This window comes from Lissotriton vulgaris, chromosome 1_1 (genome assembly GCF_964263255.1).
Source record: "Lissotriton vulgaris chromosome 1_1, aLisVul1.2, whole genome shotgun sequence".
In the NCBI taxonomy this organism is placed as follows: Eukaryota; Metazoa; Chordata; class Amphibia; order Caudata; family Salamandridae; genus Lissotriton; species Lissotriton vulgaris.
Window position 1 is genome coordinate 333,178,012 of NC_141685.1, and position 27,755 is coordinate 333,205,766.

Sequence of the window (27,755 nt, forward strand, 5' to 3'; positions counted from 1 at the left end):
GCTTGGAGAGGCCTGGTCCCCCTCCAGTGGGGTTCACTTATTTAGAGACCTCTACTGTGCGAATCCTGAGCCCCAACCCTCCACCCACCTTCAATGACAGGTCTGTCTTGCATAGTCTGCGGTACCCGGCGGCTCTGCCATCTCGTTTCCTTACACCATGACGCAATCTTAATGTACCTTTGAGCCCCACCATACTGTCCGCACCTGCCTCAGAGCTCCTTGCTGACAAGTGGCTGTCCTGCTGCAGGTAATCTCGCTGGGGATTGCGACCCTGACCTACCTCTCCCACTGCTTGGAGAGTTCTGGTCGACCTGGAGCTCCTGGATTGGCGACTGCATCGGTCGGCAGTTTACTTACGCCCTAACCTATCTGCTGGGCTGCATGACCACTTGGCATGCGCAAGACGGCCCTTTCCTGTTGCCGTGCTTCTTCTTCCCATGTGGACGGTAATAATGGTCCTCCAGCGGCCAGGGTGCGTCTTCGATCTAGAGTTCGGTCTACACCGTCTCGTCCTTCTGCGCTGCCTTCGCTTGCTCCAAGTGAAATGGATCAATTGGTACGCTCTGCTGGGCCCATTTCTGTAGAGAACAAACTAGACAGTCTTGGTAGCCATAGAAAAGTCTTGAGTGTCACTGGAAAACAAAATTGACACCATGGCGACTGACCTCGCTCTACTGTGTGTCAACTATTGTGAGCTCACAGACAGAGTTCACACTGGGGAACAATTTTTGACAACTCTCCAACCGCAGATCCAAGATGCAGTCTCAGCTGTGCACACTGGGGATCTGTATATTGGAGGAGAAATCAACGGGTGCTGACAGCCGGTACCGCCGAAATAATGTTCGAGTAGTGGGCCTGCCTGATAATGCTGAAGGCCAAGATGCCGTGTTCTACCTGGAGACATGGTTCAGCAGCTTCCTCACCTCTTCCATTCTCTTGCCCTTCTTCTTGATTAAAGAAACACACCGGGTGCCGGTGCAGAGGCCCCCTCCCCGGTGTTTGTGTTCTGATTTCTGCAAAGATCGTGACCTTGTCCTGCGAGAGGCTTGGAAGCTAGACAACCTGGTAATGGACAGTGTGGGAGTAATAATCTTCCCGGATTACACGTGGCAGTCCAACAAGAATGGAGCGCTTTCCTTGCTTTTAACGCAGACTGAGGGAATCCAACATTACATACTCCCTCCTCTTTCTAGCTCGGCTTTGGGTTCTGGCAGACGGCACGTTACACTTCTTCACGGGTCCTATAGAGGCCTGGGACTGGGCAGAGCAGCGCTGGACTGGGAGCGCTGCCCAAGTGCAACCATGGACTACTACCTTGGGGCCCTCTGGCCGGAGCCTTCGGCGGCATAGAGGGTGTTGTTGTTTGGCACCTTGGCCCTTGGAACAGCCAGTGTATTGAAATGTACTTGGTGATCGCAGCCTTGGCTGCATTTTTGTCTCACTGCGCCAAAAGGCTTAGGGGATGGGTGTGCTATTGTATGACACAATCATGGATATTTCACAATCAATGTGGTCACCAAGGAACTCCTCTCCTCTTCGACTTTATTGTGGTGTATGTGGGCTGTTGCTGACGCACCACCTGCGCCGTGCAGGACATGCCTGGCAGGCCCAATGGGCATGGGGGCACCCTCCATTGTCCTTCACTGTCTGACTGTGGTGATGGAGATCACTCCTGCTCGGTGCCCTTGAGATTGTGGGTTTCCTCCCTGCCTGGCCTTTGCACCAAATTCTTACCTGCCCCTGGGCGCCACTCTTGGGGTGACTGATATCTGGTGCCCTCCCTTACAGACTGTACTCATGCAGCTGGCTCTAGAGACTTTTGAGGTGGCTCTGGCTGCTACTGTGTGATTTTTGTATATTACTCGTGGCAAAGGCCATGCGCTAACCTCCCCATCAACTTACTTAAGCCAGACTCCATAGTCCCAGCACCTCTGCAGGTGTCACAAAGAGTGCTGGCTTCCGTTTAAACAACTGGTACTGGGAGTTCAGTGCACTTGTACATCCTACATGCTGTTGCCCACCACTCTGTCAGTTTGACGACTCTGGCACTCAATATTAACATGTTTGAGTGATAACCTATTGTGCCTCTGCTCTTTATGGTATCATATGTTTACTTTGGTTATTTCCAGTTTGTTTTGTGTTGTTGCTTGCTTCTTACCGGATTGGGCACTTAGGGTAGACATAGCATCACCCTGCTGGCTGAGCCGGGTTCCACTCCTCATACGGTTATTATGATGGCTGACACAAATTTACTTACATGGAACGCCAGCGTTCTTCTTGGCTGGAGCCAGGTTCTTCTACTCATACGGCTATTATGATGGTTGACACTAATATACTTACGTGGAACGATAGAGGCATGCACGCTCCCTCCTGTCAATATGTAGTTTATTCTTACTTGCGTCTCAGAACGTCTGCAGTTATCTCACCTCACCCAAGTAGATGGCATGATGTTCCAGGAACGTGAGAGGGACCAAGTATACTCTACTAACCTTTCTACATATGCTTGTGTGGTCTTGGTGTGGCTAAAGGCCTGGGTCCTCTTTGTTGTATTCGCCATAGTTACAGATGCGGAGGGTCGTTAGGTCTTCGTGGAGGGCCAGCTGAAGGGTCTCCATATCCAATGTGGAACGATCCATGCTCCTAAGTCTGAGCAAGCGGTATTCTTGGATGCCCTGACTGGGGTTCTGTTGCATTGCATTGGAGCGGGCTTACCTTGTGGTTGGGCGGTGACTTTAACAGTGTTTTCAATGCTAACCTGCTTCCCCCGCTTCATTAAACTCATCTATACCTGCCCCCCTCTGACGGGATGAAAAAGAGATGCCGCATATCTGACCAGGTCCGCAGGGGCACCAGCCAAGCATGCACACTGTCCCCAGTGCTCATCTCTTTGGCTATTGAACTGTTAACCTACGTCTTTAAGTCTCAGGGGCTACTCTGGGGTATACCGCTCAGTGATGGCCTTTCCTCACTCGCTTTTTGAGGAGAATAAGCTCCTCTATCTCATAGACAAACAGTGTCCCAGCATGCACAGCTCACACACTAAACAGGACTGCTGAGTTATTGGGCCTCAGAGTTAATTGGACTAAATCTTTTTTATTTTTATTTACTTCTACAACGCTTGACCCTGTTATTCAGATAAACAGTGTCCCTTTATCATGGCAGCCCATGACATTCCGCAATCTGGGCCTAAAAATACATCATACATCGGCTGATCTTTTGGACAGAAATCTTACAAGAGCGGTGATCTCCCTGCTAGCGTAGATATCATTCTGGAGGACCCTCCTACTTTCAGTGGCGGACCAAATAGCATTCAAGAAAATGGTAATGCTGCCACGTCCTCTATACTATTTTGCCAATCTTCCCCTTTGTCACTAAGCCCTTCATCTGCTCTCTTGAGCACCTGATAGGTGTTTTTTTATATAACGCCCTATGCGCCGCAGGGTGGGTCTTAGTTCTATCCGACCGAATAGGGATGTGTGGAAGTACCAAATTTCGAGCACCACTATTTGGCCTACTAATTACAGTGGATAGCCTCGTGGCTATTGGGCTGCCAGCTGGAGGATACTGTGATAGTCCCCTCACCCCCCCCCATTCAAATACTGCACACCTATTCCATCTCTTTACAGAAGCAGCCCCACCCCCCATGCAGGTGGCGTGCCACTGCTTTCAAAGAAGCGTTTTCCTCACTCCGTCGGTGACGCCTTATCCTCTGGTGCTACCATAGCTTGACACACTGCTGGGCACTGTGGCGACGTCCCTGGCGGAGGTAGGCCTTTGGCATGAGCTGTGGTTCCATTGCCTGGGAGATATGTATAGGGACAAGGTTCTACTATCAATGGCAGAACTAATTGCAGATGTTGGGCTCCCTTGTGGCCAAATCCTGTTGTTCAATTCTCTTATTCGGGTGTCAGGAAGACACTGGGGCATCATGTGTCAGGACCATGCCATGCACCTGACAATCCAATATTGACATGTCATGGCGATGGGCCGTCATCTAATAAGATGGCTTGCCAGTTCACTATGCGCGCACACCTTGTAGTGCCCCTTACTACATTGTCATCACTTGTGCCGTGAGCTGGGTCGTCCTGACAGAGAGAGAGAGTGGCAGAAAATCCTGTCTTACCCTGCTCTGGTTTCCCACGCTTACTTTAAATTAATACTATACTACATACAGCTTACCTCACTCTAGACAAAATGAAGTGCTACTTCCATCGCACGGATGCTGCCTGCTCACAATACCATCTACCTGACACTGATTTCTTCCACATGTTCTGGGCTAATCTATAGCTCTTCCAGTACTGGCTAGGAGTCACAGGCCCGCACGCTACACTGGAAATTTCATGTTACAGACATAGGTGTGCCTGCTAGGAATGCTGCACCGGACCAAAAAGAACCGAGTAGCTGTATGGTTCGTAGACCTGGCTCCTCTTTTTGCTAAGGTCTTGATCACCTGCAGATGGAGGTCACCCAACCCCCCTTGCTGTCTGCTTGCGTGCTCTTCATGAATGCCTGGGCTAAGCTTGGAGCTCAACCTTGCACCGGGAAGATATTACGGGGTCTGCCCAAATACCCTACCTCTGCCAGTTGGGATGCTCTGTTGGCCGAGCTATAGGCGATGCCCCCACAGCCACCGGCTCCTCCCTCAACCAACGGTCTTTCGCTTGCTACCCAAGGATGAATGTCAATTCCACCAGATAGGAGCATTATGTAATGAGTACTATCGTTTCCTGCCCCTGTCCTCTATATTTTCGTCTTCTGTTGTCATGTTGTTTCTCCTTGTATATTATGTAGGTGCGGGCTAGTTTTAACTCTTGTAGTTATGCAATGTCTATCTTTTTATTACTTATGGAATGGTATGCTCTTTTACCCTGTTGCACTTGAATATGCACCACTTCTACCCGCTGCCACAAGTCTTTGCACTGCTCAACCTGGTATTAATGACTGTACAGTGGTACCGACAAATGGCTGATGTTTGTATGCTAAATTGTATGTGGGAAATGAAAAAATTAATAAGTAAATAATACTTTTGTGTAGAATTCTGTATCATTTCTTGGCATTTCCCTGCTGTTGTAAAGTCCCAGTTAATAATTTGGAATGCCCCTTCACCAGAATTCAAAGTGATTCTCCTGACTAAGCTCACCTGCTTCTGTGTTCATAAGACTCCTTTCTAACCTCAATATGGCAAACTATCCACCTTGACATTTTCCTCTGGTACATTGTGAGCAGAAACAAAGGTAGGAGTCCACTTCCCCAGTGTTTGCTACATTTAGACCCTTAACACAGATGTCACATCCACAGAGCAGTGCACCTGGTTGGCTGTCTTTGTTTTGGTGTTTTACGTCATTCACTCCCAAACCAAAGCAAAACCTCACCACATTTGATGATTTTAACCTGGAATGTGCGCTGCTCACAAGGGGAAGCGTCACTCGCATTGGTTTTTTTGCCAGCATTAAGATCTTTGCAAAAGAAACAATTGATGGACGGAATGCTGGACAATGCAAACATTCACCCCCAGTCACAAAGATCTGGGTTTAATCCATCATTCTTTTTCTCACCACATCACACCAGTTTGGACCCAACCATATGCAAATCAGTCTTGACCCTGTTCCTTGTGGCAACAATCCAGCCCGAACCGCTAAGCCGGGTCCTCTCTGGACCGGAAACCAGCTTCCTTGGACCGGTTTCAGGGCATCACCCTTCATCATCCAGGCTAGCTTGAATCCAGTGGTGTATTGAGCACAGGACCCACGTCTGGGCATACCCTTCCCACTTAGGGCGACATATGCAAAAGAAACAATTGATTGACGGAATGCTGGACAATGCAAACATTCACCCCCAGTCACAAAGATCTGGGTTTAATCCATCATTCGTTTGCTCACCGCACCACCCCAGTTTGGACCCAACCATATGCAAATCAATCCTGACCCTGTTCCGTGGGAACTCTCCATCCCCCGACCTGCCAAGCCAGGTCCGCTCTGAACGATAGATTTAGGCCCAGATCTCTGTACTGGGGTGAATGATTGACATTGTTCTGCATTCTGTCCATCAATTGTTATTTTTGCAGCATTAAGATCTTAACACACTACTTGAAAACCAGTGAATATGCCTGCCAGCTTTCAGTGTGAGCAGCGTGCCTTCAGCTCAACGCTTGTAAGTTTAAAGGGCATGTGGAACATGACAGCAGTTCTTGGATTCGCTTCAAACGCTGTTCCCTCTACTGAGTGCTGGGTGCACCCAGAATCTTTGCTCAAAGTTAACCCGAGGGAAGTTATTAAATTGCTTCGTCCACCTCTCCCCACTTCAAGTTTGTTTCTTATCTGACCTCTGTTCTCTGCACAGTCTTCGTTTATCGGTCTGTAGGTTGTTTTTGAGTTCAAACTGCCGGTGGCTGCGTCCGCTCAGTGAATTTTCTACTTCAAGTTCTTCAAATCACTCATTTTGTAGTCTATTTTTCTGGAACACCAAATCAGTTTAAGGATTCTTACTACAGTTTACACTTAAGTCTAGATTTTAGAATGCGATATTGATAATGAACAAAAATCAAATCAGAAACCTCCTTGCTTCCTGTATAAGAGGGTGCCTTCTCCATGAAGTGAACATTGTGTATTTCCACCAAACTATAGCACCGATTTTACACTTTTAAAATATACCTTGAAGTGTGCAAAATATTCAGCGTGTATAGGTGTTTGTAGACAAACTCAACCATAGTTGTTTTTCTGGTTTGATTACCTGTTTTTCACTTTGTTCTTTACAGAAGTATGGCTACACCCACCTGTCAGCAGGAGATCTGCTTCGTAACGAACAAAAGAAGCCAGATTCCGAGTTTGGTGAACTCATCCAGACCTACATTAAGGATGGGCAAATTGTCCCAGTTGAAATAACAATCTCTTTGCTGCAAAGGGTAAGGAAGCGACTGTTTGTATCTTGAATAGTACTTTTTAGGGTCGGGCCTGCCCTCACTATTCACCCCGCTTGGGAGACACTGTTATATACATAAGTGCTTGGAGCCCACCCATTGCTTACCATATATTGCCATCGCTGTCATTCTTTCCAGTCTCTTTAATTGGCCAGTGCGGGCCAAATGTCATTTTCAATCATTTTGTGTAGCATGGCCCTAGCACTAATTGATTCAACTTGATCTGTGCCCTTCAGCTGCTTCAGACCTGATCAAGGTACTATTTCTCTCTACCCCCACACACTCCTGCTTTGACTTCATGCCACTGCACAGCAACTCGGGCTGCTATTCAACATGATTAAATAACATTGATAAAGCATCAGTGAAATTACAATCCTACGTACACCCACCTAAGACACTGAGCAAAGGGCATTTGACTTCGTTCTCTGGTGCTTCCACACGCAAAGAGAATTTGCTGAGACTTATTTTGTTCAAGTGCATTGAATTGCACAATCATTTAATTCTACGAGTTAGAATGCATGAGTGTGCTGACGAACACATTGGGATTATTTTAAAGTTTAGTCAGCTTGTCATTCTCGTGTCACTTATGTTTCAGTGAGAATGCGTTTGTTTTCAGAATTGTGTACTTTCTCTCCCATCTAAAATATTTCTATACTAGCGGAATCTTAGCCTTGCTGCTTGACAAATCCACTCTTCCACCAGTTGACCTGTCTGCTAATTGATGGCTCTCATTGGCGAAGGTGGAGATCCTGCATCACTGAAAATGCGTTACTCCACCCTCCGACTGCTCATTGTTGGCAGACATGAAAGCTATAACCTCGTATGAAACAATTATCTACAAACCCATTGATCAACTGCAGAAATTTGAGCAACTGTGGGGATCATTCCTACATTTATAAACATCTGTAGTTGGGTCATTGTTTCGGTGGTAACCGCCTCCATGATAGGCTGATACTACTCCTACGTCAATCTGACTGACATAACAAACTGACTACAAACTCAGTGCAGCACTCATTGCCCACTGACTGCATATTTAGAGTTACGCTGGCATACTTAGGACTGCATTGGGACAATGGAACGGGTACTGTAATTCGCATGATATTCATGTCACCCAAAGAATCGGGGAATCAATGAGGGAGTCGGTAATTGAGTAAATGATCAATTGTTTACTACTTTTGACATCTACTATGCTCCGTATTTGTTACTTTTTCTACTCCCTGTTGGTACCCTTGATGAGGTTTGGTAGTTGTGAGCTTTGAACTTGGTTTTGATAGATAAAATCTTTTGTTCTATTCCCTTTTTGTCCTTGATTATTGCTGTGGAAAAATGTTTTAGTTTAGGATGCTACATGTTAATACCCATGCACAGGTGACGCAGTATGTTTTTTTGAACTTCGTGAAAACCAATAAAGAATATTGTGGCACAAAGAAGCTTTTCCACCTGTTCTGAGGCTGAGATACAGCTGCATGCTTTATTATTGTTCCTTGGCCCAGTGTTCTCGTATGAGGTTTGTTTTGGGGTGACTTGGAAAGCTCTTTAAAATCTGGAATCTTTATTTATTAGAAGGTGCTAATCCCTTATGAAAGGTAGTCAGTGGTAGTAAAAGTGGGACCTCCGGACCAGTCTGTGGTACTTGGGTACTACTCTGGTACTATGGTGTTAGCCCTAAAAAGTTGGTGAGGGCCAAAATAAAAGGGAGCCCCCAAAAGATATAAAAACCTACTAGTAGGCCCCCCAGTGAAGTGTCTGTTGCACTCCGTGTTCTAATAGTGATGTCTTGGTGACCCTGGTTACAGCTGTCTGGTGAATGACACTCTCCAGTCCTTATAGTTGATGTTCAGGCTAAATTGAGTGGTGATACAGTACTCTCAAGGGTGGGTCCCCTGGAGGGGACCCAGAAATTAGCCAAAATACAGCAACATTTTTGGGGGGGAAAAATGCAAAAAAAGGACTACAGATGAAAGAGTCTGTTTTTTTTCCCTGCAAATGCTATCAAAAAAGGGATTGTGGTGCTAAACTCGCCATCTTCCCAGCTTTCAGGGACAAGCAGACCTTTGTCAAGAAATCAACATTTTTTACAGTTTTTTTTTTTTTCTGGGACATTGCCTATTTTTGCAATTTTTTTGGCTTTCAACCTCCTTCCCGTTTATTGTGGAAATGGGTATGAAAGCAATAATGGATCCTGGAAAGCTATACATTTTGGAAAAGTAGACCAAATTCTGAATTCAGCAAGGGGTCATTTGTGTAGATCCTTCAAGGTTTCCTTATAGAAACTAACAGTTAAATTGAAAATTAGTTGAAAAAAACAGCCTTTTGTGTCGGCGTTTTCACTTGTAACTTCTAATTTTGGCAGCTCTTTGAAAGCAATATACCTACATCCGCTGGACCTTATTGGTTGTGGGGATATATTGGACTTGTAGGTTCACCAAGAACCCGACGAACCCAGATCCAAAAAACCGAGCAGCGACTTGCAATGGTTTTTTTATTATTGCAATTATTCTGGGAACATGTATACATGGAAAAATCGGTATGAAAGACACCTATGTATTTCTGAAATGGGAACAAAATATAGAGTTTAGAAGCCATAGATATTTGCACATTTCAGAAATTGGAAATACTCACACTAGCATGAGAATTATCAATCATTTTTCAAAATTGCCTCTTTTTTACACTTAGTCTTTCATTTGGAAGGCAGAAATGCATTGAAAGTCAATAGGTGTAATAACAGTTCCTTTACAAATCTGAATTACCCTAAGACTCCTGATAAAAATGGTACTTCACTTGTGTGGGTAGGCATAGTGCCCAAGACCGGAAACGGCTCACAGCGCAACGTGAACACACCACATTTTTACAATGAAAAATTGCTCTTTTTTTGCAAAGTGCCTAGCTGTAGATTCTGAACCCTAGCTCTGCAGGCACCTAGGGAAACCTAGCAAACCTATACATTTTTGAAAACTAGACCATCAGGGGAATGCAGGATGGGGTGACTTGACTGCTCACACCAGGCTCTGTTACCCAGAATCCCTTGCAAACCTAAATAATTGTCCCAAAAAAATACATTCTCCTCACATTTCTGTGGTGGAATGTTCTGGAATCTACGTGGATCCAAACATTTCCACCCACCTCTCGTTCCCCAAAGTCTTCCGAGAAAACCGGTACCTCACTTGTGTGGGTAGGCCTAGTCCCCGCAACAGGAAATGGCACAAAACGCAACATGCACACCACAATTTCACAGTGAAAAATGACCCTTTTTTGGCAAAGTGCCTAACTGTATTTTTTTAACCCTACCTCTAAAGTCAGTTTTACCTGTGAACATTTGGTGTGTCCAGAAAGGCTGTCATTTTTCGCAGCCCCTACCACTGATTATAATGTAAAAAAAAAATCCCTGGTATCTACTTGGCTTTCTGCTAGGGGTGGCCGAAAGACTCATTTTTGCGGCCGGGGGTTGTGGGCATCGGCATTCCCGTTTTGGGCAGCCCCACCCTAATTCAATTTGACAATAAAAAATCCCAGGCGTATAGTGGATTTTTTGTCCCCGCGGGGGGCAGATTGCGGGCTACTGTCCCCATCTGCCCCCGGGGGGGGGGGGGGGGGGGGCAGGAAGGCTGTAAGTTTTGCGGGGTTGGGGGCATGGACATGCCCTTAATAGGCAGCCCCCACCCTAATAATTTATGCGCCAAAAAAAGTGTCTGGCATCTAGTGGGCTTTTTGCCCCCCCCCCTCTCCGGCAGGGCCGATGGGGGGTAGTGCCCCCAGGGGGGGGGGGCAAAAAGACAAAATTACACCAAATTTATTTGGGGGAGCAAAGGCCCTTGCCCAGGGTGCTGCTCCCCCTCCCTTGTGTCTACTTGGTGGATCCCTGCTTGGGGATCGCCCTCCTGGGAGATTCTCCCCTTTCCAATGATACCTCTCCCGTCTTTATACGTGCCCGGGGGGCTGAGATAGCCCCCTGAGCACATAGAAAGTGAGAGGCTCATTTCAGTTTCGGTTTCTGTGCAATGACGACAGCGCAACGTGCGCGCTGATAGTCATTGCACACAAACTGGGGGGGTCCCTCGGGAGCTGGGGAAGCTCTTCTCCAGCCCCTGAGGCTTTGGGGAGAGAAATAAATCCCTCTGCTGTCTGTAGCAGAGGGATTTTGTGCCCCTGTGCTCATGACGAATGGCTCTGTCATGAGCACAGGAGCACCGATGCTCATGACGGATCCATTAGGTCATGAGCGTCGTAGGGGTTAAGAAATAGGTTTTTTTATGGTTGAGAGAGAATTTAATGTTTTTGGCCCATAACTGGAAAGGGTCCATGAAAAAACGTTGCTAGAGGGCCATTTGTTTCTAATTCAGTCATGCAAACCCCCCTGACATCCTTGAGTGGCCCCTAGACTTTAGACTCTGCCCCTTAGATACACCTCTGTAGACATTGAGAAGACTTTGCATAGAATCGATCAAAGTGGTGCAAGATCACCAATAGCAAGTGCATCTCTAGCTCGAAGTGAACAGCTGTTCGACAACCCCAAGGCTGAATCAGCCTTGACCTCCCATAAAGTCGACCTCTAAAATGGCAGACCGGGGAGATCAATATAATCATGACTTCAAATGGACATAAATGTAAGAGGCCCCCAATGGCAAGTGAGACTCAACCTTAATGGGGGCCTAACCTCACAAGGTTCATGTGGGGCAACATGGACCCATCTGTGAGTGACCCGTGATCTTCACACTCCCAATTGGGAGGTCTCTTTACAACCTGCTTCACTAGATGCCTTCAAGTTTCAAACCATGCAGTTCGAATGTGTCCAGGAGCCTAGCTGTGAGCAGTCTCTTCTGGAGCAAAATCCACTTGTCCATAGATAAAGAAGTCTGATAGAATTTTTCATCCTATTTACAAAACACAGGAATGACCATAAACCTCATCAATGCCACCACTCTGAGAACTTCCTCAATTTTATTCTGGGGCACCATCCAGTTTTGAAGTTATACTCCATGCTCACTTAAGGTCTTGGACTGGCATGTCCCTCGATACATTTCAAGGTCCTGGTCACAACAGACCTGAGAAGTCCTGTTAAAACAGCGGCGTTGTTGAATTAGTTGTTTATTATGAAGATGTCACAATAGTCTTGTGCTGGTAAGCAAACGGAGTTTGTGAGAAAATGCCAGTTTTTGCGTGGTCACACCCAATTTTTTCTGAATTGTATTGCTGGTTTTTGTACACTGGGGCACTCTTGTACGTGCTGTGACGCCTAAACATGTAGAACTTGGCTAATGCCCTTATTAAACTCTCCTATACGGCTATAGAATATTGTGTAGGAACTATTACCGTTGCATTGAAAGTTAAATGTCACCTAGGGACTGCAGCACTTATTGTGCCATAAACTGTGATAAGGAAAACATGGCTTCAGGCCTACCATTGTAGCTTGACTCCTCCTATTTAAACCCGCGGTGCTACCTTTTAAAATAACCCTATTGACAGGTAGAAACCTCCCTGTTAAATATTAGTACGTCAGCCTATATGTCTTGTAGCATGTAAGGTAGGGTGCGTGGTATTTAAATATATACCTAATAGAAAGTGTATTCTGATCATGTCCCTACAGATTAAAAATACTAATACTTTATCTCAGAAATGGGACCAGCTGGAAAAATAAACTACTATTTTTAATAGCGATTAAAATCCTATTAAATGTGAAGTCCTGATTTTTGATACATTTTTAACCAAAAGTAACTTAAAAATGGTACCTTTTTCCTGCATGAAGTTCCGGGGGGCTAACTTGCCTTCACTCTCCAGCATCTCTCAGCTTGTACGTGACCTGAATGTGTGAATGATGTGTGAAATTCGTCCCAGGAGCTGCATCATAGGTCACTGTGATTGACAGGTCGACCTGAATGGGCCGAGGTGATGCATTGAGCTCAGTAGATGAGCTGGGGTCTTCCATGCCGTTGACACCCCAATGTCAAATTCTACCTTACAGTTCTTTTTGCAGTAAGTTACTATGGGGTAACTCAGTGTCCCTCAGAACCTGGGCAGAGCGTTTTTATATAAACAATAGTTCTGTCGGGTTTAAGCGTACAATCTTAATTCACAAGATAATTTCTTAACTTGCAATGTTAATTGCTCTGTATAAACCCAATGCGAATCCAAAACAAGACCAGAAAATAGGGTATGGCCAAATTATTTTCATGAATTTTTGTTGCATTCATAGATACATCTAATTTGTAATGTATATATCGAAACAGAGTATCATATAAAACGGCGTATCAGAACAAGGTGATTGTGACATTAAGTGCAGTGATCTATCATGCAGGTTTGACCAGTGACTTATATACAAGTGAGAGAACCAGGGAGAAGAAAAATGGGGGCAGAATGTTGGCCAAAGTGATATTAAATTGGAGTTATTCCTCTGTGTCACAATTGTTGACGGGTTCTATGGAATACTCTCTGTTGGTCGAGGGGTTTTGTCGACGTTTCGACCCTTGTGCAGCCCGATTCACGGGTCAGAGCGGGTCTTCATCAGGACGGGGTTGCGGAAAAGGGTGATGTCGCCTGTCAAATTAATTAAAAAGGCATCGGGTATGGATTTGCACTTAATCTAAGTCAAAGGATTAATGGTTTGGTGACTCAGGACTCACCTCTGGGGACCCAGCGGGGTCGCACCCAGACATGACTTGTGCTGAATCTTACAGGCAAATTGCTTTGATCTCCAATGGGGACCGGATTTCTGAAAATATATGTGGGTATATCAATTAATGACCCATTCAAAACAGGTTAAACAGTCGTAAGAATAAATTATGCTCCACTTACCCTGATCCCAGGGTAGGCAGCTCATTCAATTTCTTCTAAAGCTTCTCCTCTGCTCGAAGAAGGAAAGAGATAGGGGATCCATTAGTGCAGTCCACCCATTAGGGTATTTTCTAAGGCGTGCAAACATTCTTTGTAGTATGTGGCACTGTAATTAACCAAATTTGCCCTGATAATACGCGTTATGCTCCACTATGGCACTGGGTCTAGATAGTGTAATCAGTAATAAACAATGCCCTCTTGGTATTTATTCACGTTCCTGCGATTAAAGGCGCGTGTAAGCGGTATTATTTACGCCATTTCAATGTGCAGGCAACGATATTATTAAGCCCTCTTGGTATTTATTCTCAAAGTGCCTGTGATGGCACCGTACGCACAAAACTTTCTACTGTGTCATCAGGGAAACTACCCTCTTTAGTAATCAATTACGGAGTGCCTAAGATCTCATGCGCGTATGAGAGGGATTATACACGCGTTTGTAAAAACCCACAGACTTAATGTTATGCGCTCGTGGGAGGGAATGATTCACCCTTCTATTAGTCTATAAAAACTCATAGCGGAGGAGCACTCGCCTTCGGTTTCAAAATTCTTGTAATTCTCGCTGTCACGGCTAGTCTCCTTCTCGTTGACAGGACGCAGTCAATCTGAATGAAGGCTGCTAGCGAAACCAGTTTGTTCTGGTCTATCAGCTGCGAGGACGTTGTACATGGCGTGAACGGTTGCCAAGCAACCTGGTGCAAGCACGCTCACTCCGCGTTAACAGTGAATATGCACAAGCGCGAAAACATCGCTTTTAGGGAGGGTTTGGTCATCCCGGGCTGTTCACGATAATCTTAGTGTATTATCATTCATGTAATTCAAGATGGACAATATTTGACATGCAAAAACTAATATTTATTTAGACATTTTTCCATAGATTCCTAGCGTCATGGGGTACATTCCTGCGTGTAAAATAAAAAACTCATTTTTCTGAGCCTTGTGTAACTCATGCACTTGTAATGGCACAAACAAGCTGCCAGGACTTTGTTTGTGTATCCCGTCTATTTGCTGCTTGACCCTGCTTTTGTCCCACTAGATATGTCCTGGTTAGTTGTGGGTACAGTCAGGCTTTAATGTGGATTGTAGTGTTATTTGTGGGTGGACAGTGGTGATTGCCATAGTCTACTCGCCTACGCACCCCCAGCTTTAGAGACCACGTATAGTTTGTCTGAAGACTTCGGCCATCTTGGAATTGCCCTGGCAAATTGCATTTTGGGACTGTTTGCTGTAAACCAAGCAGGAACTACTGAAAAATTGGGTAATGTTGCCTCCCTTGGAAATTATATCCCATTGGCTAGGGAGTACTTAGGATTCACCATCACCCACTAGTACCAAGGAGAATAAAGTGGACTCCAAGGGTTAGTTGGCTGACCTTACTTGTGGCTACAGCTACACAATGTGCTGCAAGAGTGCTTTTCCTAAAGTGCCCAGCTGACAAGTAGCAACTGGAAACTACTGGTGACCTCTGCAAGTCTCTAAGTACCTTGGGGGTTTTAGCCGTGTATTGCAGTGATTGCTTGAGCACTAGAAGAAAGTTTGGAAACTTTTGAAAACACTTCTTCCAGACCAGTGTGGGCTTTGAAACGTATTCAATCTTTTTGGCTTCCAGGTTTTCACTGGGGCTATACCACTTGGTGTATGCGAACTGAGGTCTATCGCAGTCAGCCTGGACTTGCACCTTGGTCCTCGTATACTTCGACCTTTGACTGTGATTGACACTTTACTTTTTCTTGCTACTTTTCCCACTTAAATCTTTCAAAATCCATATCTATGCTCCCAGTTATTCAAATCTTCTCTCTTTATAAAATGAAGTGGGATTTTGATTGTTCTGTTCATCTTTTTAACTGATTTGTTACTTTTAAATGCTTTACTCCTCATCGTCTAGTTACGCCACCTATCTGCTTTGGGTTCTAGCCAGAGGGGGTTGAACACAGGTTTAAATTACTGAGTCCTATGAGAGGACCCAACAGGATATTGACTTTATTACTGCCAACTAGCAAACCACATTCTCACAGCGGTCCAGTCGATTTATACAAAGATTTGAAGGCAGTGTGTTTCTCCTTTAAGTAAAATTGCTTTTTGTCAAGAACATGAGCTGTTTGTTTAAGACTTTCTAACAGAGTCTTATTTCACGACTGCCTTAAATGTACATTGAAACAAACATTTCTCCAGTATTACGGGTGTCTTTCATAGATTCACATGCCTGAATCATTCCCCGTCGTCGGAGTGGGAGTCCCACGGTACATAAAAAAGCAATAATATGCCATAAATATATAGTAAATAACAATAAAAACAAACCAGGAAGTAAAGTAGCCAAAGCTACAACATAAAAATCTTCCACACCTATGACTATCCTAGTCATTTTGTATAGTCCAAACTACAGCCAATCAGGCGCCAGCACCCACCAGAAGGTTCTCCCCAGAGGCTCAGGCTCTCAGATTTTCTACCGCGCGTCGTGTGAAGGGAGTCTCCCTGAGCTCTGCTCAGTTTTCTTCAATTTTCTTCATTTGTCTTAAGATTTTACTTCATATCTCACAGTTTTTGTAATGTCTTATTACACGAAGTCTATCTGCAGACCCTGCGTCGCTTGTGGAAAGCTGAAACCTTTTTCCTGTGAACCCTCTTGGAGAGTATATAGACCAGCACTCTGCCTGTCTCTGACAGGGTAGGAGATGAAGGGGATGTCTTGTGCATAGGCTATACCCCCTTCTGATGTGGGAGGATTTTTTATTTATTTGTACTGCACCTTAATGGTTTGAAATGATGTTTCTCCTCTACTTCATCAGTTGAAGTAACATTGAAATTAAGGGGTCTCTGGCCTTCTTTGAGTCTGCCTCCCACATTTACGCCCACAAGATTTACTCTCCGGCGTCTAGACTCACTCTGCGCACTTTTCTGATTCAAAATGTGCCAGCTTGTCGACGATACGGTCGAAGTATTCTTTGACGACAATCTCTGCGTCACTGGTGCTCTGCATCAGCAATGGCTCCAGGATTCCGTTGATGGCAATGGAGACAGTGCCCACTTGTGGACTGATTGTAATTGCACGGAATTGCGAAATTGACGAAGAGCCTCGACGGAAAGCCTCGTCGACGGAAAGCCTCGTCGACGGAAAGCCTCGTCGACGGAAAGCCTCGTCGACGGGGATATAGCCTCGTCGACGGAGAGCGTCGACGGTGAGGTGAGCCTCGCCGACGAGGAACCTCGTCGCCGGTGAGGTGAGCCTCGCCGACGAGGAACCTCGTCGCCGGTGAGGTGAGCCTCGTCGACGGAGAGCCTCGTCGACGGTTGGCCCATCAACAGTTGGCCCAGCGACAGTTATAATATATATATATATATATATATATATATATATATAATACATACAGTGACAGGTGGCCCGCCAACAGTATGGCCCATTGGACAGGTGGCCCATTGGACAGGTGGCCCATTGGACAGGTGGCCCATCGACAGTTGACCCATCGACAGTTGACCCATTGGGGCTGGTCGACCGTATCCTTTGTCAACAGTGTACTCCGTTGACAATCATCCTCATTGAGTGTGAGCTTTGTCGAGCATTGGCATAGTCAAGAACTAGTTTCGTTGACAAAACTGCGTAGATGGAGGGCTCGTCGACTGTGGCCACGTCGAGGGTCGGCTCCATTGACTTTAGGCTTCAGCAGTTTGTTAGGTTGACACAAATGGCCTCGATTTTTCGTGTTGGCCTCATTGATGCTTAAACCCAGTCAATGTTTACATTCGTCGACGGTTAATCCAGTTGGGTTGATGCACAGTGCTCTTTTAGCCTAATAATGAGCCGTAAACTGTTTTCCGCTGCATCCACGTGACGGCGTGATGGCTCTTTACTCAACGCCATATTTCTTGGACTGGGTAAGAACTTAGCCAGACTCTCGGGTTTCCATAGAACCAGCGCTATGTTTTTTTAACTGACGACTAGGCTGCCATGTCCTGTTCCTTGGCGAAATCTTACACCTGAACTTCTATTACTTTACCCTCCGGCAGCTGTTGGAGGATTAAACCTCCTCATGAAGGGAACGGTGGATCGTTTTCATCAAACCCTCGTCACAAGGTCAGAAACAGACCGCTTTTTCCCTTTCATTTTACGATTTGGCAGAGGTCCTGTCCTCTTCATGAGCCAAAGATCTGCCGTGGTGTTTCTGTCACGCCTCGAGCACAAATTTTAAACGCCAGACAATGCAACCCGCTTGTCTCAACTTCAACCTGACCCATCTTTTGCTCGGGCGGTCCAGACACGTCCTCGCGACTCCGCTTCTCCTTTGACTTTTTTTATCACGACCGGCAAGGTCGATACTTCATATTATAAGGGAGAAGAAGTTTTCCACAATGGCTGCAACCACAGTTCAGCAGGCAACCCTTTCGCTATTTTTAGCAGGTTCCACTACCACAGATAGTCTAATATATTGGCACAGGTAGCCCCTATTCCCGAATACTCCTCAGCTGACGTTTCAAGGATTTTACGGAAAAATAGGAGTGCATCAACAACAATAGACCGTGCAGTGCACATTGCATCTCCAAGTTTTAGACAACCCGTAGAGGCGGCAGTAGTGCAGAGATAGGGTTGACAGAACTCTCGGTTCTTCGCCCAGAGGTTCACTCTAAGATAATGGTCGTACCGTTATAAGAGATTCCTTCTTGGCCAACATGTAGAGCACTCACTACCTGCGCCTTCGTGTTTTTTCTCCAGGACAGAGAGCAACCCTTTCGTGGTGCCCGAGGGCAGTTCTACATCCTTTTTTCCAAGGAGTTCCACCCCGTATCATTTTTACAACTGTATTATTCGACTCTAAATCGTATGCAGGAGGTACTTCTTCAAGGAAGCAACGACTTACCTTAGAACCCACCCTTAGTTCATCCCAAAAGGGATGGCGGTGGAATATCTTTTTTATTTCATTTGGTCAACGATCCAGTTGTCTGTTGGGGGTTCTAATAGTTATGTCAAAAGGACACGCTCTAGAATTTGGCAAATTCCCTTTTGCTACACCTTTAAAGGGACTGCTTCCTCAGCATCATCGCGAGTCGTTTGCACAATTGTCTATATTGATACACAAAGGGCCCGTCGGAGTGGTTCTGAATCTACAACAGAGTTAGTTTACTCTCAGTTCCTCATCGACAAGCAAGTCAAAAAGTAGCACCAGATTTTAGATCTATGCGCAAACTATTCAAAGGTTGTACCTCAAGAAGGTCTTGAAGTACTACTGCCAAGACGACTTAATAATTGCACTCGACCTCCAGGGTGTCGATGTTCATGTGTCAATTTTTTCAAAAGCACAGGAGGTAGCTACGTTTTTCAATAGCTTTAAAGTATTTTCAATTAAAAACCAACCTTTGGACTATGGTCCGCTCCACGTGTTTTTATCTAGATCCTGGCACCAGTGGCAGCCTATCTACGTCTGCAAAGCATACAGATTCATCTTTGCTGGGACAAATACATAATCAGGGCTCGCTCTTCTTAACCAGCAATCCAGCACACCCAGACTTGGCAGTCACTGTTTTAAAGCCTGTTTTTTTTCAACACATCAACACCAGTCTCAACTAGTCCTAGCTCTGATATGAACATTTCTCGGAGCAGCAATCAATACAAACCCAGCAAGGGTGTTTGTCTCAGATGAACGACTGGCCTGCAGCTCCCACTTGGTGTTTCTTCTACGTACATTACGGTCCGTTTTCAGTAGATCCTCAAGGTCATTCCTGACCACTGCCTCCACCTGCATCCTGGTGTTTTTTTCCTACAACAGATTACACATGAGAAAGATGCTAGAGGAATTAGACAAGCAGTGGTTGCAAGTCTCCGGTTAATTCGAAAATCTCATTCCTAATCACTCCTCGGATGCGAGAAGTTTTTCTTATTTGGTGAATCCAAGAAAGAAATTTATAGGAGTGTGTTTTTCCTTCAGGAGGCGTCAAATTACACAATCAACACAAACGCATCCCTCGAGAGTTGGGGAGCGCATCTTCAAGGGCTGAATGTCAGCGGGACGTGGAGCCCGCAAGAAAAGGCCTGGCACATCAATCTGTTGAGCGAAGTGCCATCTTCCTTGCCCTCAAATCTTTTCGCGCAGTACTTCAAGGAGCCACTGTATTGGTGCGCACAGACCATACAAATGCACTATGTCAACAAACAGAGAGGGACAAGATCAGTTCTGTTGCCTCAGGAAGCCCTGGATTTTGGCAAGGGCAATGCGACACATACTCAATCTTCTGACGGTTCATGTCCCGGGTACAGGGACATTCTAGTAGACACTCTCAGCAGGACGACAATTTCCACTCTCGAGTGGAAGCTTATTTAACGGACGGTGGTTTCAATCTTTTGGCAGTGGGGTCATCCGATTTGGACCTTTTCTTTTTTGCGACCAAGAAGAACAGCAAATGCCGGTTCTTTGCAAGTTGCCATCCCCACAAAGACTTTCAGGGGAATGCGTTTTCGATCTAATGGTCTCAATTATCTGCTTACGCTTTTCCACCGATACCGTTGGTTCCCAAGGTCCTGCGGAAGATGAGGAAGGAGCATTGTCGGCTGATTCTCATGACCTTTCAGATGGTTTCGCCACTACTGGTTCACCGAGCTTCTTTTTTCCTGTCGGAGTGCGAACAAATTCTGTTGCGTCCAATTCCGGACTTACTCTTCATCCAGGGCGGTCAGGTTTACCACCCGGATCCGACTTCTCTAAGTTTAGCGGCCTGGCGCCTGAGTACCTTCAGTTCACCCATCTAGACTCTCAAATGAAAATGATTTTTTATATCTGGTGTCGTTCGGCTGGACTTCATCCTTTTTTCTGTAAAAACAGAGCAAATCTTTCCAGTTTTTTCGTGCAACTGGCAAGTTAGGGATTGTCTCATGCAATCCTAACGGTTTTTCTGGCAGCAATTTCCAGATACCGACAAGATGGGACCACTTCTCTTTACTTTTCAAGAACTATACAACAATTATTCAAGGAATTTTCAGAATGTTTCCCTCCGGTAGGTCGTCCACCACCATCGTGGCATCTCAATGTGGTATTAGCACAACTCATGTGCGCTCCTTTTGGACCTTCCACAGAACTGATCTGTAATTCCTTACGTGGAAGGTGTCACTTTTATGGGCTTTGACTTCCTCTAGAAGAGTCAGTTATATCCAGGTTCGCACGGGTCATCAGCCTTTTCTTAAAGTTTCACAAATGACTCGGTGGTACTTCTCATTAATCCAAGATTCATACCTAAAGTGCCTCTGGACTTCCACCGGTACGAGCCTGTCAATTTAAAGACATTCTTCCTCCTCCACTATCCAGAAAGGACATTGCTTACACTAGATATTAGGAGATGTTTAAAGTTCTATTTGCAGAGGACAGTTCCGTTACGCAAATCCGTTCAACTGGTAATCACCTATGGTCCAATTCGTAAGGTCAAGCAGTATCTAAGCAAACAATTGCAATATGGATCTCTGCTGTGATCGCTTTTTGTCATGCACAAGCAGGAGGACCTTTGTAAGCAGCCCCTAGAGTGCACTCTACGAGGGCAGGGTCTTTCACAACTGCTTTGTTCGCAGGAGTCCCTCTCCAGCACATCGGCAGTGCGGCAACCTGAGCTTGCAGGCATACTTTCACCAAACACTACAGTTTGGATGCAGCCAGCGAGACCGATGCTTCAGTGGGGTCAAGCAGTTCTAGGTAACCTTTTCGACTAAGGTGAGCCTCTGTTTCCCACCTCCTTTTGCTGCTGTCAGACTCTTATTATGCTGTTTCATTGTGCACATGCTTCAATAATTGCATTTTATCATGCTTTGGGCTATGTTATATATATATATATATATATATATATGTATGTATATATTTCGTGATTATGTGCATCACAGGTTTCAAGCTTGGCTACTAATAGTGTCTGCCTAGCAAGGATATGTACTGCTATCTATTCTGATTCAGGCATGTGAATCTATGAAAGACACCCCTAATACTAGAGAAGAACAATAGTTACTTACCTGTAATCTGTGGTTCTCCAGTATTGGTGTCTTTCATAGATTCACATGCGACCCGCCCACCTCCCCTCAGAGGCCTTTAGGCTATATTGGTTTACCTTCACTCCTTGCGAGAAAATCTGAGAGCCTGAGCCTCTGGGGAGAACCTTCTGTTGGGTGCTGGCGCCTGATTGGCTGTAGTTTGGACTATACAAAATGACTAGGATAGTCATAGGTGTGGAAGTTTTTTATGCTGTAGCTTTGGCTACTTTACTTCCTGGTTTGTTTTTATTGTTATTTACTATATATTTATGGCATATTATTGCTTTTTTATGTACCGTGGGACTCCCACTCCGACGGGGAATGATTCAGGCATGTGAATCTATGAAAGACACCAATCCTGGAGAACCACAGATTACAGGTAAGTAACTATTGTTCTTCTTTGTTACTCCTGTTAGAATACTATCAGCCAATTTCTTCGTGGCAGTCTATGGAATTGATGTTTTTCAGATGTTCTGCTGGAACATTGAGGTAAGTTAGGGGATTTATGCCAATATACTTCATTAGTATGAAGTAGTCTTGCCATGAAATATGAATTTATTATGTGATCTTTGCAGTCCATACGTCTCAAGTGGGCTGAGAGTATGTTCAAGGGGGCAGCGGGCAATATCGAGTAAACTATATTTTACTTACCTAGCCCGTGAGGTTCTAGAAGCGGGTACCTTGTCTTAAATCTTAATAAATTGTATTTTTAAACTTTCCTCCGCATACTTGATTCAGACTACATCCTTAACGAATTATCCTGGCAGGCTTTTTATGCTTTTTATGTTATGCTTTCTGTTTCAAGTTCATTAGAAATGGTTTGGCTTCTTCGTGCCAACATTGTTTTTAGGCACTGCCTTCTATTTTTTCAGTACATCTTGTGATGTAGGAAGAATAGTCTGCACTCCGTTCTGGAGTTCTAATCCCACTCCTGCAGGAGTGTTTATCTCAATCGTTCTGGAGTGTTTATTTCCTTATCGTACCTAAGGTGCTTGGGAGGTGCCTGGCTCCCCTCTTTTACCCTTTTCTGCCTTACCACTCTGACGACCTCTGCCTCCGAGAGACCCTCGTTCACCACTGCTGGGTGACACTCGCTTTAGTGGTAGGCCCTGCCCCACCTTACTCCGATTGGCTGCCACCTCTGACAAGGCTACTTGATCATGCCCAATGCGCGGATGCATCAAACCTGATCTCTGAAGAATAGTCCTCCCTCCGTAAGTTTGTTTGCTTCTTTTAACCTGACCCATTTTCTGAACCCATTCAATTTTAGATGGAATTAAATCGGTTCGCCATCTTTGGAGTAGAAGTGATCTGGCGACAGCCATGCCAATATTTAAGTTTAGTCAACTTCTCGGGTAACTGCAGATCGGGGTCATAACCCCACAGTATCAGTCGATCGTTAAACCTGATTGGTATCTAGCATTCTGTTGCCAGATACTAAAATATTATTCCAGAGCTTCTGGATCGGGGGGCACTGTAAAATTGTGTGTTCAGTTAGCTGCAGGATGAATATGGCACCGGAATCACTGCCCCGATTGATTAGGATAAGCCTTGGCTACAAAACAGGGGGTTCTATATAATACCCACTTGCGAAAATATAACATCCTTCTCCAGTTAGCCCCTCTGACTGACTGAGCTGAAATTTAGATTATTGATTGTGGACCACATTTTTGCTGTAATTTCCAAATCTTCAGGTTTACCCCATTTTGTTATAGCCTTGGCCTCCAGATCTACTCCTTTAAGTATGGCTGGACATTTTTTCCAATCCCCCAGCTTTTTCACTGCCCTATCTTCCAGCAAGTCATAGGCTAACTGTTTCTGGCCACAAATCTGAAGCAGATCAAGTTTGCTGAAGAATTTACTAAGAACATTATATGACCCTAGGAGGAGGAAATCAACGGGGATTAATTGAGTCATTTCACTAACATTCATCCATCTATCATTCCGGAGAAGATCGGAGAGCCGATAAAAGCCAGCCTTGGACCAATTTTGTGTAATTTAAAAAGGATCTCTAATACCTGTTGAGACAAAAAGATCAGCTATTGGGGTTGTAACATTATTAACTGGGATGCAGTACCGTCTAAAAAATGCCTGGCGTTTATGAAAAAAACAATGTCAACACTTGTATCTTACTAATTTAGGCGATCTGAATATTGATAATAGGCAATGAATCTGATTTTCTTTACATATTAAATTAATAAAAAAGTTGATAAAAAGACCCGACTGTAACCCTGCTTAAACTTAGACATGTATTGTGCAAAATAAGCAAAATAGTGTTCCCTCAAATTGGGGAGGGTTAAGCCTCCATCTTCCAATTTCTCACATAAAGTGCTAAGTGCGATTCTGTGAATCTTCCTATCCCACAGGAACAATGTAAACATTGACTCTATTTTCGTGAAAAAAGAATTAACTAACACACGGAATTGTTGAAAAAAAGAAATTGAACAGTGGAAGCACCAACATTTTAATCAGAGAGACCCTTCCTAAAATGGCTAAAGAGAGAATTCCATCGTGGAATAAGTCCTGAACTTTTCGTAGCAATGGGACGAAATTCAAATCATACAGCTCCGAAATAAATGGCGAAGAATAGACCCCTAAATACCTCTTGGGATTCAAATTCAAGCACAGAAGAATGTCAGTGTGTAAAACCCTAGATGGAAACTCACACAGGATTATTTCTGTTTTTCTTTTGTTAATTTTGTAGCCACTGAACAACTCAAAAGTTGCGAGTGATCGGACAAAGTGCATAGCAAAATCAGACTAGTACGAATCTGTGACATGAGGGACGTTGATGCCAGCCAGTAGTCTATGTGCATGTATAGGTTGTAGTAAGCTGAATAATGCGTGAAACCACCTCCTTGTGGGAGCATGTCCCTCCATACATCGGCAAGATCTTGCTTATCATGACACTGTCTATTGTTCTGGCCGCCGTGGCCGGCCTTCTCATCGGGCCCCCTGATCTATCCTGCGCGGTATTCCTAACGAGGTTAAAGTCCCCCCCCCCACCCCCAACCCCCCCTGAGTATTTGTTCCGTCTCGCAGCCACTTATCGTGTCGGCCACTGTGGCAAAGAACTTCGGGCAATCATAGTTGGGGCCATAAACATTAACCACCAGCAGGTCCAACCCCCTACCCTGGCATTTGGAGATTACAAACCGGCCCCCTGCATCTGCTATCCACTGCCATATTGTATAGTCAGATCTGGGGTTAACCCAATTCATTACCCCTCTAGCGTGTGTACTAGAGCCTGCCTGCCGCGTTAACATTGCCCAGGAGACCCCTGCTACGCATCAGAGGGCTATTCAGTGGAAGATGCATCTCCTGAAGTAAGGCCACGTCTATATTATGTCTAGTTAAAGAATTCAGCACTTTTTGTAGTTTGCGATGGTCGTTTAGTCCTCTCACATTCCACAACAGTGCTCGGAGGGAATCTATAGTTTTCAGAACAGCAGCTCCGCTAGCCATAGCCATCCTGTCCTTCCAGTATCACGGTTTGTCCTGGCACATGCGGCGTATATGTATAACTAGGCTTTCCTGTTTTCAGTTTCTATTTTTGGTAAGTTCTGGTGGTGTTTTTTCAGTGTTTTCCAGTGATTTCAATACCTCTAAAAAAACTGTGCTTTTTAGTGGTTACTCATTTTCGCGCCATAAAAAACAACTGAAACGGTGTTTTACCGGTGTTTATGGGACGCTTTGCTTTTATTAGTGGTTGCTTTCTTAATTGGTGCATGGTATATAGACAGTCTATGTACAGTGTATATGAGGTCCAAATACATTTTTACAAGTCAAATTTATTGTACTACACCATACAATATTTCTTCAGTGAATCTTTGGTCATTTGCGCTCTCTTTCCTTCCCACGTACACTTTTTATTTGTGAAAAGCCCCTCTCGACATTGGCACTTGAGACTGGCAACGCCAAAACAGACAGTACACAATTTGCCAACTCTGGCCACTGACCTAGCTTTCCATGCCAATACTGTTGCACCTCAAGGTTAACTTTCTCTGGGCCCGGTTCTGAAACATATGCGTTGAACTGGGTGCGTATGCCCTCATCGGTGTTAAAGCGGTCAAAAATGAAGCAGTACTTTTCAAAGTCTGGAGAAAATTCCCCGTTTACGGAAGGGGTCTAACACTTGCGCAGAGTACCAAAGTGAGGCTTCATTGGCTTCAAACGCCATGGTTGGTGAAGGGACATTTCTATGCATCATAGCTAGCTATTTCTCATGCGTTTCCTGAATTGGTCCTCAACACTTCTTTGCTTGCCAAGTGGCAAACATTCTAACAGGGAACAAGTTGCAGTGCCAAAGTCACTGAAAGTGTCGCCTAGCCTACTCTCGAGGAGATGTTTCACATCTACACCAATTATGCTGAACACTTGGTAGACAAGGGTGTTTTCCGACTCGAGTTTTATTATTATGCCCACCACCGCAGTCATGTTTTCCTGTAATAATCTAAGAGTGCAGTACAGTGTACTTTTTTGACATCACTATCAATATGCACCCGAAGATCCTCACATTTCTTGCCTTTTGCATCATCACTAAGCAAAAAATCAGTTAATGGTCGCCACATAGATAATATTGCATTCACGGCCTCTAGTACTGAGAACCACCGACTAAATGACACAGTTGGGATGACTCTTTCTTTGCCGACACACAAAACGAGAAATATTTGCATTTGAGTTCCCACGCATAACGAAACAGTGCTCCTGAATGGACTACAAAATCAATAGCATTCTTCATTAGCTCAGAAGATTGCAGAGATGCTTTCAACATACCATCTAGCAAGTGGCACGGATCTCTTACAGGGAAACACTTCAGCTCAGGTATTGCTTTTGACAGGTCATCGCATAACCTTTTCACATATGTGGCTGAATCGCTGCAAATACAAACAATGTCACTCCAATCTCTGTTAAACTTGGTAAGAACTCTCTGCAGCAGCATTCCAAGTAATACTGCGTTGCATGTTTCCAGTACATCTAGATCTGCCATGATGGTATGTCTGTACCATCCATTTTTTGCATCACAAAATATGATTAGCACTGCCACTGCTGGGTCGCCACGCATCTCTGGAGTTTCGTCCAGGGTAACAGATTTTTACATCACCTTGGAGTAACTCTGAAATATGTTCAACATCTGCAAGGAACACCTCTGGTAGGTATTTGTCATACATTTGTGTTGCCTTTGGTAATGTTTTGCATGCTGGTGCACGCTTGCGGAACACATTCCCAATCGATCCATCGGCTTGGTGTAAGCTGGTTCCAGATTGCACTAGGGCACGCATATTTCATGTGCCACATCCTTTTCTTCCTCACGTTTTCTATTGAATCTTGTCATTGTCTCAGCAAGAGACATCTGGCATAGGCTGTCGCTATTAGGTGGCTCTTACAATTTCAAGTGGGTCTTGATGACAAGATGTTCAGCAATTCGGCTTGCAGTCTTCCCAGTTACTATTGGGACAGTCACTCTGCAAAACCTGCAAATTATCATATTATGCCCACGCACTTCTTCAACCATGAAATCTTTGTTTTCCAGCACATAATCTTCTGCTGTCTTTATTCTGCGGGGCATTCTGTTCTGCTCAAAGTAGATCATAAAAAAAGACACTTAGAAACCGGTTGTGTACTGTTGAGAAAATGATGCCACTGAACAGGCTGCCAACCAACTGGTGAAATTGAAGAACACATATTTGAGGCATAGCATAAGGATCCATGTTATCTTTAAAGCCTGATGACACCAAACAAAAAGTCTACCCAGCCACCCAAATGAGACTCTCAGTCCAATCACACATGAAGAATGTGTTTCAACGATGGGCACAATGTGGCTCAGATTCCTCGCTATGAGACTTTCTCCCTTGTCCTCTTGGCCTTGAATTGACTAGGGATTGGAAAAGTCTTGAAAATATGTTTGTTCCAATAGCAGACCTTGAAGCAAAACCTTCAGCCATCAGGGCGCTAACAGGAACATTCACGAAAACTGAATTGCAGTTTCTAAGTGCTTTTGATTTAAAACTTTAAAAATCTGTA

The 27,755-nt window shown here is 44.8% G+C and overlaps 1 protein-coding gene across 1 annotated transcript in view; it reads left to right on the top strand.

Moving 5' to 3' along the window:
- CMPK1 (cytidine/uridine monophosphate kinase 1) overlaps positions 1 to 27,755 on the top strand; it is a 111,863-nt gene that overhangs the window by 15,233 nt on the left and 68,875 nt on the right. Inside the window, exon 2 of the mRNA XM_086952398.1 lies at positions 6,755 to 6,901. Within this exon, the coding sequence (XP_086808524.1) occupies positions 6,755 to 6,901 (147 nt within the window). The remainder of the gene's footprint in view (positions 1 to 6,754; positions 6,902 to 27,755) is intronic.